This window comes from Mytilus californianus, unplaced genomic scaffold (assembly GCF_021869535.1).
Source record: "Mytilus californianus isolate M0D057914Y unplaced genomic scaffold, xbMytCali1.0.p SCAF_1, whole genome shotgun sequence".
Classification (NCBI taxonomy): Eukaryota; Metazoa; Mollusca; class Bivalvia; order Mytilida; family Mytilidae; genus Mytilus; species Mytilus californianus.
In genome coordinates this window covers 120,353,401-120,373,996 of record NW_026262581.1, presented here as the reverse complement: position 1 = coordinate 120,373,996, position 20,596 = coordinate 120,353,401, and the positions used below count along the sequence as shown (strand labels likewise).

The 20,596-nt window shown below is 31.4% G+C and overlaps 1 protein-coding gene across 1 annotated transcript in view; it reads left to right on the top strand.

Annotated features, from left to right (window-relative positions):
* Nucleotides 1–20,596, top strand: part of LOC127732666 (serine/threonine-protein phosphatase 6 regulatory ankyrin repeat subunit C-like) — an 87,573-nt gene that overhangs the window by 56,433 nt on the left and 10,544 nt on the right. Inside the window, exons 6-23 of the mRNA XM_052241833.1 lie at nucleotides 87–188; nucleotides 755–955; nucleotides 1,300–1,398; nucleotides 1,888–1,989; nucleotides 2,415–2,516; nucleotides 2,705–2,803; nucleotides 4,124–4,252; nucleotides 4,524–4,652; nucleotides 6,947–7,063; nucleotides 7,668–7,766; nucleotides 8,059–8,262; nucleotides 11,112–11,210; nucleotides 11,814–11,915; nucleotides 14,488–14,592; nucleotides 16,134–16,235; nucleotides 16,790–16,888; nucleotides 17,406–17,523; nucleotides 17,668–17,690. Of these exons, the coding sequence (XP_052097793.1) occupies nucleotides 87–188; nucleotides 755–955; nucleotides 1,300–1,398; nucleotides 1,888–1,989; nucleotides 2,415–2,516; nucleotides 2,705–2,803; nucleotides 4,124–4,252; nucleotides 4,524–4,652; nucleotides 6,947–7,063; nucleotides 7,668–7,766; nucleotides 8,059–8,262; nucleotides 11,112–11,210; nucleotides 11,814–11,915; nucleotides 14,488–14,592; nucleotides 16,134–16,235; nucleotides 16,790–16,888; nucleotides 17,406–17,523; nucleotides 17,668–17,690 (2,031 nt within the window). The remainder of the gene's footprint in view (nucleotides 1–86; nucleotides 189–754; nucleotides 956–1,299; nucleotides 1,399–1,887; nucleotides 1,990–2,414; nucleotides 2,517–2,704; nucleotides 2,804–4,123; nucleotides 4,253–4,523; nucleotides 4,653–6,946; nucleotides 7,064–7,667; nucleotides 7,767–8,058; nucleotides 8,263–11,111; nucleotides 11,211–11,813; nucleotides 11,916–14,487; nucleotides 14,593–16,133; nucleotides 16,236–16,789; nucleotides 16,889–17,405; nucleotides 17,524–17,667; nucleotides 17,691–20,596) is intronic.

The following is a 20,596-nucleotide window of genomic DNA, read 5'->3' as shown; positions in this document are numbered from 1 at the left end:
TCAGAAATAATTATAAAGAAAAAATCCTTACTCTTGTATGGTACCTGAATTAAATATTTGAAAATGAGTTTTTCTGTTTATTTCAGTATGATGGGCATACTGCTTTACATATTGCATCATGGGAAGGAGATGAGATGCTGGTTAAATATCTGTACCAGATGAAAGCTAATCCAAACCTGTCAGATAGGGTAGGTTAATCATAAGTCAAAGTATTTATTGTCAATGATTAATACAAGATATAACAATTGAAACGAAGAACTCTTAGGTAAAGTACAGAAAAATTATTAACCATAGAGAACAGAAAAATTAAAACATTTAAAACATTTTGGTGCATTTGATATTAACTATGTTACCTAGACAAGCACCTGTTCAGACATGTTCTCTAGAAACAAATCATGCATGGCTATGTAGACAAGACTGTATTAAAAGACATGTTATTTAGAAACAAATCATACTTGGCCATGTAAATGAGACAATTAAAAGAGATTTCATCCATTAAAAATTAGACTCTTTGCTAAGCATAAATCAGAGACGTTATTGTAATGAAAAATCAGTCATTAGAATGAAACAGATTTGTCATTTTTGCAGAAAGTACTAGCAGAAGAATATATTTTTTAAGAAAGCCTTATTTAAGATTAGAATGTTTTTCAGGAGTAAAATAAATTCCATTTATTTTCATTTTGGCCAATGATAAAAATGAAGTGCTTGAAAATAAACTGTAAGGGTAGAACTAATAATGTGATTTTAATTACAGATGGACAGAGTACCTGTACACTTGGCAGCAGAAAGAGGACATACAACTATAGTGGACCTTCTTGTAGACAAATGTAAAGCATCTATTTCTGCTCGGACTAAAGATGGCAGCACTCTCATGCATATAGCTTCTACATATGGTCATCCTGACACTGCCTTAACGTTTCTTAGAAAAGGAGTTCCCCTTCAGATGCCAAATAAGGTATACTGTAGAATCATTATTATTCGTGGGTTTCCTATTTTCGAGGAATTCCTAGGTATAGGTAAACCACAAGTTTTTATTAATCAACGAAAATACAAATTTTGTATAGGCTTTTATGCAGACTGTAGCAGCACCACTAAATCAAATATCCATGATAACATTGTATTCAAACTTTGTATTCATTGGAATGAAGGAAAAATTGTACTGCTTTAAAAAGTTTGTGCAGAATGAGTCATTTTTTTTTTTAGAGTTTGTTAATGCACTTTGTGACTTAAAAAGAGGGAAAACATCCGATATTTGTAATTTTGTATAAAAAGCAAACTAATTATCTAATTATTTTACAGTCTGGCGCCATCTGTTTACATGCTGCAGCGATGAAAGGGCATACTAATGTTGTACGAGCTTTATTACAAAAAGGTGCAGCTCCTGATTCCAAAACAAAGGTAAAACACAAAGGCAAATGAATTATATAATACAGATTCAGGAAGTTCAAAATATAATTGGAACAAAATAACCAGCATGTGATAAAAGGTTTTTACAATAAATTATCTAAATAGTTAGGTATGAACAGTGAAGTCTTTAGTAAAAAACAATTTTTGAATCAATAGATTATAGGTATTCAATATCTTAATCATCATAGGTTATAAAAAAACACTAATTATAACCCGATTGCTTTCTATGTTAAATTCTGCAATTTCAAGCATTCATAGCCTTTATCTTAATTTTTATTAAGTGACTGTCATTTCATGTCAAAACAATACCTTAGCTTGGCTTGTGCTGAAAAATCAACTGAAATTTAATTCCATATATATGTACATATTAACTATTTTCTTTTTTTTTACCATTTCTTTTCTATTAACAGAATTATATACCCACAAAATGTTCTACATATGTTAAACTCACAACACATTAATTTTGTTGTATATTTTAAGGATGGATCTACAGCATTACATCTAGCAGTAGAGTGTTGTAAGCCACAAGTTGTACAAACACTACTGGGATTTGGAGCACAAGTAGAACTCAAAGGGGGAAAGGTGAACAATTAGTATTCATCAATTTATTTAGATTTGAAAATTAGTATATTAAGATGAAACAAAATAATCTTTCTCACTTTCTTTTTTTCAGTTAGTATTTCAAATAGGTTTCAGATTTTGTTTTTCAATTAGCCTTCTTCTTGCAATAACATCAACGACTGTGTTATGCTCAATGATATAAAAAAAGTTTAATGATATTGTTTTTCTTCCAACACCAAAATATATTCATTTGGAAATAATTTTAGATTTTAAGATTAGTAATTGTTTGCCATATTATTAAGATTATGAATTAGGATTGTAAACATGTATTTTCTGTGTCTGTTGTCTCCTCTTATCCCCTAGAATTTCAATTTCAATTTCAATATTTGTATTTAATTCATAACAGAATTGCTTCAGTATTGTGACATGTTTATGATAAATTGTAGGCACAAGAGACACCCTTACATATAGCTGCTAGGACAAGAGAAGGAGAAAAATGTGCTGAAATGTTGTTAAAAAGTGGTGCAGATGTTAATGCTACAAGGGAGGTAAGCCTGGCAAGACTGATACATAATATTCTCACAGATAGTTCATAAATAGATTAATTAAAGTATTTCAACATCTTATATAGCATAACATCTATTTCATGTTAAATTTGAACTGATTGAAAGCAAACATATGAATGTTGTCACTAAAAGATAATCGTGAATTATTGTACATGTACAAAATTTTCCAGAATGGAGAAACTGCAATGCATATAGCAGCTAGACATGGTCAAATACAGATGGTGATAGCTTGTTTAGAGGAAGGAGGGGATCCTACACAACAATCAAAGGTACAGAGGTGTTCATTTTTTTTTAAAGAGAAACCCAAGAGATGGATTACATAAAATTCTTATCATTTAATTTTTCTTTTTTTTATTTCAGATAAACATAACAATTCAACTGAATGAATTTCAATATTTAATTTTATTTGAGGCACTAGGTACCAGAAATTCTCTAATACTGTAAATTAGAAATAATTGTGAGATTTTTATTAATGTGAATATTATGACTGGATGAGTATCGCAATAATAAAAACTTGCATTCTGAATTCGATACACATATATATATGCAGATTTTCTTGAAATCCCAGTAATCAATCTTGCATTTTCGTCCATTTTTGAAAAATCGCAATAATAAATGTATGCATTAATTTCTGAATTCACAATATTTGTATAAGGAGATGTTGTCTGTTATTTTAATGTTAGTCTCTTGATAAGACATTCTTACTGCACAATGGATTTAAACCATTTCTTGACTTGTAAAGAGAGACCTCCATGATGAAAGTGTTATGTCCCCTTTCAGTGAAAATCTTTACAGCTTAACTAAGGTATAGGTGACCATAGGTATTTAAAATTGATGCTTTATAATTCTATAAAGTTCTGATGACAGCACATATCCCAATGACTAAGTAATATAAATGCAAATATAGTCCATTGCAAAGTAATGTTATAATAATGAAGGATGTTTTATATATCAGTATGAGAGTTTTAATTGTGTTCATAAGAATTGAATGCATTCTTTGCTTTTTCATAGGGTTGCTGATGCATTGAAGGAATATTTATTAAGTAACGCTTTAACTATATTTAGAGCACTCTTTCTTTTATAAAATAAAATAAATACATTCTATTTTCAACAAAAAGTTGAGAGACAAATAAATATTTTTATTTACATCATAAGGGGAGATAATTATAAATAGAAAATAACCAATGTCACTAAAGTTTAATAAATTTCTAATTATAACAAAAGTGATTCAACCTTAGGATTGATCAAATAACAGGACAATGTAAGCATTATACAAATAGTTTGAAATTGTTACATATCAATGACTATTTTATTTGTTATTGTTTATGTTTGGTATGAGTCTAAGAATATTATCATACCAATCACAAAATTTTAAGCCAATATTTAAAATGACATGTTTTTGAACAGAGAGGTGGAAACTGTGTGAGTATTGCATTCATTGAATAATTCTATTTGAATCAAAAGATTAAGCATGTATTTTCTATCGTTGTTTTACTCTTGTAGTTCAAAATGACACCCATTGTGCAATACTTAATATGGACATCTACATTTGTAAATGCTTATAAAATATTTAATATTTTATTTGTTAGATAGGAGAAACACCATTGCATGTTGCTGTTAGACACTGCCATTTAGATGTGGCCAGGGAACTATTAACAATCGTCAGTAGATCTAGGTCTAGAATTGATTCTGTGATGCTTGTCAATCAGCAGAACTGGGTAGGTTATGTTTGTACCTGTATTTTACATCTACCTACACAAATCACGTTGACCAAACACCTCAGCATTGCATTGAAATCTATTGAAAAAAGACATTTAGAAAATGCAAAAGAGATATTCAAGCTTACCCATGTTCTATATTTAAGAAGAGGAAACCACAGTACTCTTTACAGAAAGTTTTTAAAGCTTACCCTATTTCCAATTTTTGGAAGGGAAACCTCAGTACATTATGCATCAAATTTATTAAAGCTTTCTCATTTTCTATTTTTAGGAAGGGGAAACCACAGTACATTATGCAGCAGAGTTGACAAAGAATATGGCACATGAGGATATGGAAGATACAGATATGATCAAGTTATTACTGGAGTATGATGGAGACACAAGCTTACACACTAAACTGGTAATCACACTTCTAAAATATCTTACATTTCCCCAATGTCTTATCTCTAAATCAAACTATTACTGGAGTATGATGGAGACACAAGCTTACACACTAAATTGGTAATCACACTTCTAAAATATCTGACATTTCCCCAATGTCTTATCTCTAAATCAAACTATTACTGGAGTGTGATGGAGACACAAGCATATGCACCAAATTGGTAATCACACTTCTAAAATATCTTACATTTCTCCAATGTCTTATCTCTAAATCAAATTATTACTGGAGTGTGATGGAGACACAAACATACACACGGTAATCAAGATTCTTGAATATTTTACATTTACCAAATATCTTCGGAAATCAAGAACCTGCGGAAGAAATATGGATTTGTAGGACAATACTATTTTTACCAGATTTTATCAGTCATATATACTGTTTTTGTCTCGTCTTGACTCAGTCAAAAAGCGAGACAGGTATGCTGTTTCTGGCATCGGCGACAGCAGCATCGTCAACAATGTATTAGTTTGTGATTAGGTCTAGTTTATGGTGAACCACAATTGGTAGGTCAATCATATTTGGTATGCAGTTGTATTAGCTTTGGCACATCTCTTTTCCATGGAAATTATTTGGCCCTGTCCCCTCAGTTAAGGTCTATTGACTTTGAAACTTTTGCTTATTTTTACTTGTATTAGTTTGTGATTAGGTCAGTTTATGGGGAACAACTAGTGGTAGATCAATGATATTTGGTATGCAGTTGTATAAGGATTGGCATATCTCATTTCCATGGAGATTATTTGGCTCCGCCCCTTAGTCATGGTCTATTGACTTTGAAAATTTTGCTTAGTTAACACGTATTAGTTTGTGATTAGGTCAGTTCAAGGGGAACCATTAGTGGTAGGCCAATGATAATTGGTATGCAATTGAATAAGCATTAGCACATCTAATTTCCATGGAGAATATTTGGCCCCGCCCCTCAGTCATTGTTTTGACTTTGAAACTTGCTTAGTTTACCAGGGGTTAAAAAATTTTGTTACAGCTCACTAGCCAGGGACTTATTGGTAGCAGGATTTACTAGTCCTGTTGATAGAACTGCTAGCCCAGGAAATCAAACCTGATAGCCCGAACTTCCAACAAATGTTTGAGTCAGCTCGATATTTTCTTCTGATTAAAATTTCAATCTGTAAGACTTTAATAGTCAAAAAGGCAATCATTTTTAAAATTTTGGCATCATCACAATGCCTGAATAATTTACATTAAAACCATACTAAACTTCAGAAGACTTTTGATATAATTTTGATGTTCTGACGTAAACTGTTAAATTGACAGTCCACATACGAAATGTTAAAAACTAGTGAACTAAAATCTGCCTTAAACTCTTTAAATGTATTTCTAAAAGGCTAATATGCTAAGTACTGAGAAATCGATAATGATAGTACAGGAATTGCAATCAATACATGATACCGGTCATTTGTTCTATTTTTAAAACATACAAAATTAGTTCAAATTCTTGGAATCCCGCATGACGTAATTGCATTTGATTGGCTAAGTTAGAACAGAGATGAAGGGATTTTCCACTTTGTGTTTTGGAAACGCCAAGAATTTTCTGTTACTAGTCCGTCGGGCATATTTGGTTACAAGTTTTGATTGCCCGAGGTGTAAATGCTCTAGTCCCGGGCGTCGGGCTAGTGGATTTCTTAACCCCTGTTTACATGTATTAGTTTGTGATTAGATTAGTTTAAGATGAACCACTTATGTTAAGTCAATGATATTTGGTATACAGATGTATTGGCATTTGCAAGTATTGTTTCCATGGAGAATATATAGCCCCACCCCCTCTTCATGGTTCATTGACTTTAAAACTTTTACATAGTTTACAAGTTAATGTTTGTGTTTAGGTATGTTTAAAGGGAACATCTTATAATAAGTTAATGGTATTTGGTATGCAGTTGTATTAGCATTGACACATCTCATTTACATGGAGATTGTATAGCCATGTACCTTATTCATGGTTCATTAACTTTGAATATTTGCATAACTTTTTAACATAAAATTGGGAATGGAAATGGGGAATGTGTCAAGGAGACAACAACCCGACCATAAAGCAGACAACAGCCGAAGGCCACCAACATGTTAAAGTATTGCTATTTTAATTACAACATTTGCATAATCAATATTACAAAAAGGCGAGACATATCTCTGTGATAACAGTTTAATTATTCTATCAATAAAAATTATGTTGACATCAAAGGTTTGGTGAAATTAAAGCAATGATTTACAGATTTCTTCAATTAATATTTTTATCTTTGTAGACATTTGAAACTCCCTTACACTATTGTGCCAGGGCTGGTAATGGGGACATACTGTTAGAGATTGTCAAACATATTGGTGCTCTAGGTGTACAGAAGGCTGTTAATAAACAGTCTAAGGTAAGTAAACATATTATCTATATGACTCTTCTCAATTTTAGGCAGCAAAACTTCCATTACATTAAAACAAATAAAGATTACATAGTCTTTTTGTATATACGTAATGACGTTTTTGTTAAACTAGGGTCCTTAGTAACAATATCTAATAGAAAGGTACTTATTAGTGATGTAACACTTAGAGAATATAATACCCCATTATTTGGCTGGCTGCTGAACTTGCTGAATCATTGTGAGTTTGGCCTATTTTTAAGTGTTAATACAAAATTGGAAAATATGTCATATTACGAATCAAATAAAGACATAAATTGATGTATAAAAGGTTTAACTACCCAAGAAAAATTAATATTAACATTGGCATATGGGCATATGTCCTGGTTAAATATTCTTGCATCCGTAAATCATTTTATCTTCCTTTTCATAAGTCCTAACTTCATAGTACAAAGTTTATCATAAAATAGTGACGTCTCTGTTCACACTGTTTATTTAACATTTTATTCCATGTTTTGTGCAAATGCTCTCTTATATTCAATATTTCAAGCTTGAATTACAAGTTGACTTGTACTTGAGTTTTTAATAAATGATGAGTATACACATTTTGTTTCAGAATGGTTGGTCTCCATTGTTAGTAGCGAGTGAGCAGGGTCATATCAGTATTGTAAAGATCCTTCTACAGCACCATGCCAGAGTTGATGTTTTTGATGAGGTAGGTTTTAGAAGTCTTTTGGTATAAGATAAAAGAATGTTTGGGGTATATATCAATGAGACAGCTACCAAATTGTTTTGTAAGAAAAATGATATCATGAATTACCTGTACATTATTTCAATCCAAAGGACAATGTAGTTTAATTATCTGGGCTTAAAATTTTTCATTTACATTAAGCTATCATATTCTATATGTGTGTAAAGTTGTTAATTAAAGAACTACACTTGATTATCCTATGACAAATATCTATTAAAAATTCTATTGAAAAACAAACTCACATTTCTGTTTCTAGAATCATGGTAAAGCTGCTTTACATTTAGCAGCGGAGAGTGGCCATGACCAAGTGGCTGATGTTCTGTTGTGGCACAAAGCTTTTGTCAATGCCAAGTCAAAACAGGGAGTAACACCTCTTCATTTGGCTGCTCAGAATGGTTACAACAAACTGGTTAAACTGCTGATAGAGACACATGGGGCAACAATTGATGCATTGTCCTTGGTAAGTCATAACTACTGATAGAGGGACATGGGGCAACTACTGATGCCCTGTCATTGGTATGTCATAACTACTAATAGAGACACATGGGACAACTATTGATGCCTTGTCCTTGGTAAGTCATAACTGCTGATGGAGCAACTATTGATGCCTTGTCCTTGGTAAATCATAAGTGCTGATAGAGACACATGGGACAACTATTGATGCTTTGTCATTGGTAAGTCATAACTGCTGATAGAGTCAAATGGGACAACTATTGATGTCTTGTCCTTGGTATTAAAGTCATAACTACTGATAGAGACACATGGCACAACTATTGATGCCATGTCTTTGGTAAGTCATAACTACTGATAGAGACATATGGAGCAACTATTGATGCCATGTCTTTGGTAAGTCATAACTACTGATAGAGACACATAGGACAACTATTGATGTCTTGTCCTTGGTAAGTCATAAATACTGATAGAGACATACGGGACAACTATTGCTGCCATGTCATTGGTAAGTCATAACTACTGATAGAGACACATGGGACAACTATTGATGTCTTTTCATTGGTAAGTCATAACTGCTGATAGAGACACATGGGACAACTATTGATGACATGTCCTTGGTAAGTCATAATTACTGATAGAGACACATGGGACAACTATTGATATCTTGTCCTTGATAAGTCTTAACTACTGATAGAGACACATGGGGCAACTATTGAGCCTTGTCATTGGTAAGTCATGACTATTGATAGAGACACATGGGACATCTGTTGATGCCTTGTCCTTGATAAGTCATAACTACTGATAGAGACACATGGGGCAATTATTGAGCCTTTCATTGGTAAGTCATAACTACTGATAGAGACACATGGGACAACTATTGATGCCTTGTCCTTGATAAGTCATAACTACTGATAGAGACACATGGGACAACTATTGATGCCTTGTCATTGGTAAGTCATAAATAATGATTGAGACACATGGGCCAACTATTGATGCCTTGTCATTGGTAAGTCAAAACTGCTATTGAGACCTACAATTATAAACATAATTGCCCTTTAAATGTCTTTTTGTTATTTGTTTCATTGGAGTGCTGTCACATTGGTGTGTACCTCACACATCCTTTTATGCATATCAGCTGCTGTTACAGACACTTCAGCAGTGATCGGGAAGGACGTGCGCCTTGCGCCAATTGCGCTTATCGACCAGAAATGGCGCATAGAGTGACAAATGTAAGCGCCCGCGTGGCGCATGATATTTTTCACTTCGTTTTGAAACGTTGAGATATCGTCAAATGGATTTCTGATCGTATTTCGTGCCGCCATGTGTGAGTACACAACTGTGTAGTGTTTACTCCAATGATAGGAGCACCTATATATTTTTGGGACGTCTCGGGTGTTTTCCTATGGTAATATTAGCAACATGCGGTATGACTGATAACCCAAAAAACGTAATTAACCATCATTCATGATATAATTTTTTTATAAACAACTTTAAATTTGTGAAAATTGGCTAGTACCTAATTATAATCTTTTAAGTAAGCTTGCTATTATTTCGATTGAAAAATCCAAAAGCCTTTTTGTGAATAGCATAGTATTTGTCTCCATAAAAGGGGCTTAACTGTCCTTGTCAATTTTTTTGGTCTTTGGCTCGTTTTGACATTTTGTAAACATGCCTTCAGCGAATTGTTGTTGTGCCTTATCAATTAACGTTGCTCTCTACTGTTATTCTTGTCATCGTGATGAAGTAATAATAATACAAGTGCAGAGGAAATGTCAGAAACGTCCTCTAATACGGAACGTCTGGAATAAGTATGGTATCGACGAAGACCCAAATTTAATGTAAAAAAAACCATGAACATGAACAAGGGAACAGTACAAGTTTTAACAATGTAAATAAAGGTTATCGTAAATATTGTCCGGTTTGGAAGAAGTTATTGTATATTCATTGAAATTGAAATTACAAAATCACAGGAACAATATCCATGATATTAATTAGAATCATACTTGTAAGTACAGTGAAATATACACTTTTTTTATTTATTTTTTTTATTGTAAACGAATGGCCCACTCATTTGACAACATGGCCCATTAATTCTAAAAATGGCTCATTGAATTTATTTTTGGGGGGCCCTGGGCCCATAGAGAAAAAATCCTTCCAGATCACTGCTTCAGAACACTATTTATGCCTTGTCATTGGTAATTCTAAAGCAATTATTTTGTATCAAAGGTTCTGATTGGATGACAATTAGGGTAAAATTCTCTTTCATCCTGTCTGTAACTAAGGGAAGCCGACATTTTGAATTCCAGAATGTATTGATATGTAATTTCTCCTATAAAAAGCAAAAAAACTCACATTTGCACCTAGAAATCTTCTTTCTATCAAATTTTATTACATTCTGAGGCAGACAAGAAGCCAGAAAATGCCCTGTGTTTACGTTTGACACTGGAAGTAGACCTATGACGTCTCCTAGTTTAGTTGCCAAAAAAGATAACATCATTTTGCAGAATTTTAGTTTGATAAATGTTTTTCATAGAAATAATGACTAAAATTGAATGATTTTTTTTTTTGGCATTAAAATAGAGATAATTGTATTGTAATTGTATTTGAAGCTTTGGAGAAGTTCATTGGCAGTTTAAATGCTGCAAATATATGTTTACCTGGTGAACTCAATCTGCAACAATAAAACTACCGATGGACGTCTGCAAACCTTCAAATACAATACAGTTATCTCTTAAGCCTCAATTATTGATAGAGCCACATTCAGCTACTATTTATATCATCATGATCATAGGGTTATTATTGATGCAATATTTTCCCCTACACAGCTTATTATATTTCTTTCTACATCAATTGCAGGCTAAAAGAACTCCATTACATATGGCAGCCCAAAGTGGTCAGATGGAAGTTTGTAGTACATTGCTGAATATGAAAGCTGATGCTAATGCTACTGATGTGGTAAGCTCTCCAATTTATCATCAGATGTGTCAATTGACATTCTGAATAGATGGCCCACTTCTTTTTGAATGTTGAGTTGACTGATTTTACTGACATAAATATTGCCATTATGTTTGTGCTTATTGGGAAGAGATTTGAAAAGCACCTAGGAAATATATATTTTGTGAGAAAGGTACCTAGAATATATTGTTGGAAACATATTTGCCCAGATGTTATTTGTAACAATTTGATTTCAAAAAATTTGATTCTATTTTGCAAAAAGGACCTTATTTGGCCTAATATTTAACTGAAATTTGTACTTTTGATTTGATCATTGATGTCTGTTTTAATGTTGAGGTAATTCAAAAATAAAAAAATAGTTTTCCATCAATGAATTGCAGTTGGAAGTCAGGGAAAAGGCTCACCTATGGGTTTTCACAAAAAAATCATAGCTTTTGGTCAATTTCCAGATTGTGACCAACAAATAAAGAGTACAGGCAAGTTGAAGCTGAATAATTTACCACAATGTTTGTCTATATAAACAACACCTTTCATGTAAATATTTTTGTCATACTTGATTGTGCTTAATATATCCCACTGACATTTTGTTATATTTGCTTTAAGCATGGTCAGACTCCTCTACATTTGGCTGCTGAGAATGATCATTCTGATGTAGTAAAGTTGTTCCTAAAGTACAGACCAGAATTAGTAACAATGGCTAACACAGTAAGTTCTATATGTAGAATAAATCAATTTACTATATTTGGTAATTTAAAGGCAATGCATAGATAAAATTTGATTCATTACAATTTTCTTAAAAATGTTTTTTTTTAAACTGCTTTGAAGAGGGAAAATGGAAAAGTTTTTATTACAATTTTTAACAGAAAAAGTAATCTACTATTCCTAAACATGGAAGCAATATTTGCTCATCCCAGTAGTATATCATTGAAGCATGTTGCAATGAAAGTCAATGCTAATGAAGTGTAAATTTCACTTTGCAGTTCAATCAATTTTTGTTACGAAATTAAACATAATGGAGACCTGTAAGATCAATTCAGTCTTTGAAAGCTATTTTAATTAGTGTGCCAATGATTTATACCAGAAACTTGATATATTGTGACATAATATACCTAATTAATTACTTTTTATGATCATTAAAAAACTTTCATGACATTGTACTACACATAATATTCATTTTAGAATGATAAGTTTTGTTTTACTATATAACAGATTCATTTTAGAATGATAAGTTTTGTTTAAATATAAATAAGATTCATTTTAGAAAGAAATATTTGTTTTATTATATCTATAACAGATTCATTTTAGAATGATAAGTTTTGTTAAGTAGAGAGAAATTTTGACATTGAATATTATTTTTATTCTAGGATGAAGTAAGTATTTTGTCACACAAATTGATGTTTTAATATTTCCATTGTACCTTGTATTGTATTGATTTCTTTAATTATTGAATTTTCTGCATGTTCAATAAAAGATATTTCAAGTTGCACTAAAGAATAGTGTGCACTCGAAATGCAAGGAATTCTTTAATGGAATTTATTTGCAATTCAGCAAAACCTGTAATACAGTGTGATAATTGCATGTAGTGTTTAAATCTGGGGATTTGCTGAAAATAATTATTCAAACCCAAGACAGCCAAACTGAATGTTGTATGGATGCATGTGTCATTATATTCCTATCCAGTTGTCAACCTCCTTTAATATGTGTATTTCCCATCTCCTCCATCAGTTCTAGGTAGAATTTTGAGATTATTGCTAAAATGATTGGTTTATAGATATCTTGCCTATGATATAATTTACTATTTCCTTAAAAAGGTTGTGGACGGAGTAATAGTACACAATTATGCCAAATATCATTCTGAAATAGTGTTCAACAATACTTTGATCAGTGTTTTATCTATCAAGAGTAATGAAAGTTTAATACTTTTTTTTAATGTTTTGGTAACTTAATAGGTAGAAATTGATTAGAACATATAATGTGTATAACAGCTAGTAACAAAGCTGCAATTCAGTATTTCAATGATCCATTTGTTGTGTGGGACTTTTTAATAGCAGTCCTGAAAAAAGATGGAAATACATTTTATGCTGAATGATTTTTAATTAATAAAACACATTAACCTTTTGTTTTTAATTAATAAAACACATTAACCTTTTGTCATATTACAGTCAAGATGCTAATGTATTTTATATTTGACTATAATAATCTGTAGGCCTACATTTGGATCTTTGCACAAATTGTCAAGTTCAATGGAACATAATCTCATCAAATTTTCACCAAATCTTACGAGGAGTGATGACCCTTTAAATGTTGTTTATTTTCACTATCACTGATAGAGAGTCATTTTTTTATCTTGAGAAATTGATTTTTTTACCATTCTAGCATTGTGGACTACTTTTGAATAAAAATTACAATTTTGGACTCTTTTGGAATGGAATGTTTAGTCAATATAAAAATAAGCAGGTATAATAATGGTATGATTGCCAATGAGACAACTCTCCACCAGAGACCAAATGACAAAGAAGTTGATAACTATAGGTCACCATACGGCCTTCAACAACGAGCAAAACCCATACCTCATTGTAAGCTTTAAAAGGTAAAACAATTCAAATGAGAAATTGTCAATAGTTATGTTACTTTGCTTAAGAACAAAGCAAGCATATTTTTAGATTTCAAACAATAACTTTAAGTTTTCTATCAACATTCCATGATGCTAGGATTGGTAAAACTAAGATTTCCTAAAGAAAAAATACTACTGGTGAAGGCAGTTTCATAGGCGCATGACACCATGGTTTATTTTTTATTAATTTTTTTATCCATGGTTAATTGTATTTTTTCAACATCAAATATCCCAAATCTAATTGTACAAAATATTTGAAAACAATAAACATAACTGTTCATATAAACACTTAGACAACCTTTTTTAAAGTTGAGATCCTCATTAATATATTCTCTCTAATTGACTTACTGGGGATTTATCAATATTCGTTGGATACCAAGTTTCAAGGATTTCGTGGGTACAGGTGAACCACAAATTTAAATGTTCAACGAATTAGAAGTTTTCTAAAGGAATGTATGCAGACTTTGCCGAAACAAAGAAATTAATAGCCACAAAAATGCAAGTTTTCCTCAATCCATGAAACTGTACCCACGAAAATAAATGAATCCACAGTATATGTTTTATTATTTTCATAGATAAAGATACAGTTTTATGATTGATGATTTCTTCATGTTGCATCACCACAAACAAAGCTTTATCAAGATTTTTATATTCTATTTATAGAATGGTATGACATGTGCCCACATTGCTGCTGCTAAAGGAAGTGTTGCTGTTGTCAAGGAGCTAATGAGGTTCAACAAAGGAGTTGTCACTACAGCTAGAAATAGAGTTAGTGTAATAATGATTTGAGATATGGTTCAATATGAAGGAGGTGTTACTACAGCAAAAATTAGATAACCCAGTTTAAAAAATAAATTTTCAGATCTGCCAGGCAGACACTTCCTGGATGACAATACTTAGAATGTTTCATTACACTTTACTCAACTTCTGTAGTATGAAATTTAGTCTTGAACATTAAATTGACAAGTTGCATATTATAAAGACTTTTCAAATCTGTCAGACAGTCAAATCCTATTTTTAATATGTTGTGATTTTTGTCTCGCATTAAGGGAGTCAAAAAGCGAGACATAGGTATGCTGTTTCCGTATTAGTTTGTGATTAGGTCTAGTTTATGGTGAACCACTAGTGGTAGGTCAATGATATTTGGTATGCAGTTGTATTAGCATTGGCACATCTCATTACCATGGATATTATTTGGCCCGCCCCCTCAGTTATGGTCTATTGACTTTGAAACTTTGCTTAGTTTACATGTATTAGTTTGTGATTAGGTCAGTTTATGGGGAACCACTAGTGGTAAGTTAATGATATTTGTTATGCAGTTGTATAATCATTGGCATATCTCATTTCCATGCAGATAATTTTGTCCCGCCCCCTCAGTCATGGTCTTTTGACTTTGAAACTTTTGCTTAGTTTTCATTTATTTAGTTTGTGATTAGGTCAGTTTATGGGGAACTATGAGTGGTAGGTCATTGATATTTGGTATGCAGTTATATAAGCATTGGCATATCTCATTTTCATGGAGATTATTTTGCTCGTCCCCCTCAGTCATGGTCTATTGACTTTGAATCTTTTGCTTAGTTTACATGTATTAGTTTGTGATAAGGTCAGTTCAAGGGGAACCATAAGTGCTAGGTCAATGATATTTGGTAGGCAGTTGTATAAGCATTAACACATCTCATTTCCATGGAGATTATTTTGCCCCGCCCCCTCAGTCATGGTCTATTGACTTTGAAACTCTTGCTTAGATTACATATATTAGTGTGTGATTAGATCAGTTTAAGATGAACCGCTAATGTTAAGTCAATGATATTTGGTATGCAAATTTATTGGCATTTGCAAGTCTCATTTCCATTGAGATTATATAGCCCCGACCCCTCATCATGGTTCATTGACTTTGAAACTATTACATAGTTTACAAGTTAATGTTTGTGTTTAGGTTTGTTTAAAGGGAACGACTTATGATAAGTTAATGGTCTTTGGTATGCAGTTATATTAGCATTGGTACATCTCATTTCCATGGAGATTGTTTACCCATGTACTTTCTGTCATGGTTCATTGGCTTTGAATATTTGCATAACTTACATGTTAATGTATTGCTATTTTAATTTCAACATTTGCATTATCAAAATTACAAAAAGGCGAGACATATCCCTGTGTTAACAGTTTATTTATTATACCGACTGAGTATGGAATTAATATAACCAATAACAAGTGAGGGTTACTGAAATTTGCAAGATATTATGTGAAATATCTTGTTTTTATTACACTACTTGTCCTGATGATTAGAATGATACAAATATATTTTTCAGACCAATGATTCTACAGCTTTGCACCTTGCAGCAGCCGGAGGTCATAAAGAGGTCGTACAGGTGCTATTAGAGGCTGGGGCTTCCGCTGTTGATGAAAATGCTGTGAGTAGATTATTTCTTGTACAGACTTGAATTGTGTTTATTATTACAAACATACAGTGAAATTAGTCATTTTGTCTTGCCTATGATAAACTTCATGGGAGGCATTTCTGTTTCAGGCAATATAGGATGTCCTGTCTCTCTTGAACATGCTTCAATCACTTCAAATTTTTACATTGTTCAAATACTATGTTTTCTAATTAAACATCTATTTGAATTGATGAAGAATTTCTTATTATAGGTAATAAGTTTTTTTAAACTGTGGCTTTAACTTCTATATATTTCATTTTAACTGACTTCATTGGCATTCTTTACTGAATTTGAAGTAGCTACAGTTTTCAATGTTTTTAGTGAGCCTTGTCTATTACCTACTCTGATATACTTCAACTTAATATGGTACAGTTCATGAAATTGTTGTATTTGTATTAGAATAGCAGAATTGATATAGTGTATCTTATAAACTCAAACTTTCAATGTCACTGTCATAATTATTTGAAATTTATAACTTTCTGGTGATAACTGCTGAGATGAATGATAATTTTACTTTTTATTTCAAGGATGGAATGACAGCAATCCATTTATCAGCTAAACATGGTCACACTAACATATTGGAAGCTTTGAAAGGACATGTATCATGGAGGATAACTAGTAAAAAGGTTAAATAAATTACACATTCTGATTTAAAGTTGTTAGTAGAAACTTATATCATGTATACAGATAAACAAATATATCAATGAAAGGTGAGAAATGGAAAGAAATGAAAATTCATTTTACATAAAATGTTTCAAAAGTAACTTTATCTACATTATTATATTATACCCCCATTTTATACGTGGGGGCTTTATTGTAATCACCTTGTCTGTCAGTTTGTTCCTCCAAAAAATTATTTCCTTGCATTTTTAGCAGAAACAGAATAAGTTTATATTTAGTCAGCTGCTCAACAGTGTTGAGTTTAAAGTGTGAGCAATTTTCAGATCTGTCAGACACCAACTTCCTGTTTTCCAATACTTTGAATTTCAAGTGGGGTTATGCTTAACGCTACAACATCTGCATTCTTGTTTTTACAAAGTTTTACCAAACTATATATTTCTTATCCTAATCAATAACCTTAATTTTGTCACCTTTTAACTATAATGGATGGCTGGTCTAATACAAAGAACTGTTTCTTTTCAGACTGGATTGTCAGGACTACATGTAGCTGCCCACTTTGGACAGGTAGATTTTGTCAGGGAAATGTTGACAAAAGTTCCTGCTACAGTTAAAAGTGAGCCTCCAGTTGGGGGAGATTCAGGTTTTAAAGACTTTGGTTCTGAGGTAAGCCAGATAAAACACCAATTACTTTTAGATCATAAGATCTTATTATTCTTCTTTTGAATCAGAATGTATTCTGATATTGTTATTGAGTTGTATAGAAATCATAGATGTGTTATGATAGGTGAAGAAGTATTTGGAAATGATGTGAATCCTCTTTCAGTTTGTAAATGTATTGTTGTATTGAAATGTTAATCATAATTATTAGCAAAACTATGAAATTAATATTTATACAAAGTATAATTTACAAGAAATTTTGTCCAATTCCATTTGATGAAGTTTTTGTCAAAATTTCTTTGAAACTTTCTTTGATTTTAGCAATAAAATTTTTTTTATATGAAAGTAAATTATATCAAGTGCAAAAAATGCTAATTTTCAAATACTTTTGTAACTGAATCTTTCTCTTTACTAATATTGATACTGTATTGTTGTTGATTCTGTGGACTGGTTTGTAATGATGTTTTCTCTGTACTAATATTGATGTATTGTTGTTGATTCTGTGGAATGGTTTGTAATGATGTTTTGCTGATCACATTCTCAAATTTTTCACCAGTATTTCATTATCCTGAAACTTCTTTCAGTAACAGATTGAAATATTTTGCCAAACAACACCTACATTTCTATTCACTGTTTTAAAATATGCATTTGGCAGAATATTTTGTAGTTCATAATACCTCACCTAGACTTCTTACATTTTTTCTTTTTCCGTACATTTCCTATGAAGAATCCAGAAATTACCCTTATAAAAATAGATTTTCGGAACACCTCAGGAACGAGCACATACACCTGTCTGTATTGTTGTGTTAATTAGAAGTGTTGCATATTATCATGTAAAAAAGCTCATTTAGAAATTTTTTTATGTTATTTTGAGGGTAAATACATGTAGTTAACATGCTTTACAATATAAAATTGTTCCAATGCAAGGGGAGATAACTCTTTTTGATACATCACCAGCATACTGGTTGGTTCAGTTTTAGTTGGGATGGGCTTAAAATAGTTCAGAATAATTGGTAGATAATTCAACATGTAAGGTATATCATTAAGTAGAATATTGGTTTCTATTTATGCAGACTTGATATTCTTTTAATTCTTTCATCTAAAATATGATTTGCAGCTCTATGGTCAGGTAAAATTTGTTTTATGTTTCCCAATTTTGTTGTGTGTCTAGTTTATGTTCAAATATCTGTAAATTAGAAGAAAAAAATTGATGGATCAATGCCTTTGAAATTGCTTCATTTTTCTACTTTCAACTTGACTACCTTAGTAATACTATAATCTTACTTTTAGTCTAGCATTTCTATTCTGTCTGACTACTTTTACCTACCTAGTAATCTGTTTCAGAAAAAGTTTGCTTTAAGATGGTTAAATAGTATACAGGTAAGGTACAGGTCACATATTTTTTTAATTTCACAACATTTAACTTAATAACTAATACCTAATTATTTACCTTATATAGAATAACACAATATAGAGTAATTTGCTTCTCATATTTGTTAATGTAGATGTTTATAAAATGTTGTGCATAGTTCTGCATTTCACGTGTTAACTGCTTTTTGTGTTTGTAGTTCTGTGTCTAATAGGCTAAATACAGCAGCATATATATACACATTTTAGGTAAAAGTATTATATCCTTATAATATTTAAATAATGCTTTATTTGATGTCCAGAAATAAATATAAAAAAAAAAATAAATCCGTATTTGATAGTTACCATCATATAGGTAAAGATGTCCAAAGCACAATATTATGTTGCATTAGTTTGATACTACTGCAGTGAATATTCATTAAATACTTTGGTTTCATTAGTTTGATACTACTGCAGTGAATATTCATTAAATACTTTGGTTGCATTAGTTTGATACTACTGCAGTGAATATTCATTAAATACTTTGGTTTCATTAGTTTGATACTACTGCAGTGAATATTCATTAAATACTTTGGTTTCATTAGTTTGATACTACTGCAGTGAATATTCATTAAATACTTTGGTTTCATTAGTTTGATACTACTGCAGTGAATATTCATTAAATACTTTGGTTTCATTAGTTTGATACTACTGCAGTGAATATTCATTAAATACTTTGGTTTCATTAGTTTGATACTACTGCAGTGAATATTCATTAAATACTTTGGTTTCATTAGTTTGATACTACTGCAGTGAATATTCATTAAATACTTTGGTTTCATTAGTTTGATACTACTGCAGTGAATATTCATTAAATACTTTGGTTTCATTAGTTTGATACTACTGCGGTGAATATTCATTAAATACTTTGGTTTCATTAGTTTGATACTACTGCGGTGAATATTCATTATCCATGGATACCTATTTCCATGGATTTCATTGGTACAGGGGAACCACAAATTTAAATGTTCAACGAATTTAATTTTTTTAATAGGAATGTATGCAGACAATGTTTTAACCACGAAATCAAATATCCATGAAAATGCCAGTTTTACGCAATCAACGAAAATTAGTACCCGCCAAAAATAAATGAATCCACAGTATGCTACATTTCAACTTATATCACATACCTGAATCATACTCTACAGCAGAAACTCTTAATAACATCAAACCCTTTATAACATGTCTATTTAGATTAATTCTAGAATTATCATTGATAAGAAAGAGAATACATTTGCATTGACAAATCTCTACAGAAGGATAAAATGCTATACAACATATAATCTCACTCATCTGACTATAGTGTTTTATATTTGTATTATAATGTGCATGGGAATTACAGTTTTATAATTCAAACCTATATATGTATATATTTTTTTGTCAGCAGTTGCACATATATATGTTGAAAGCTTCCAAGGCTGTAATTTAAAGTTTTGATTAATGTTTTTTTAGTATTTGAAACAATCACTGACAGATTATTTAGACAACCAAGAGTTAAATACATTTATGTTTTATTCACAAACTTTATTGCGAACCCAATGAAAGTTTTCCACAGTGCCATCTCTATCTTGACCAGGTATTTAAACTTTTGCAAGTTCACCTGTCCTATTGAATGAATACAATAGCTATTTTTCTCTGTGTAGTTAATT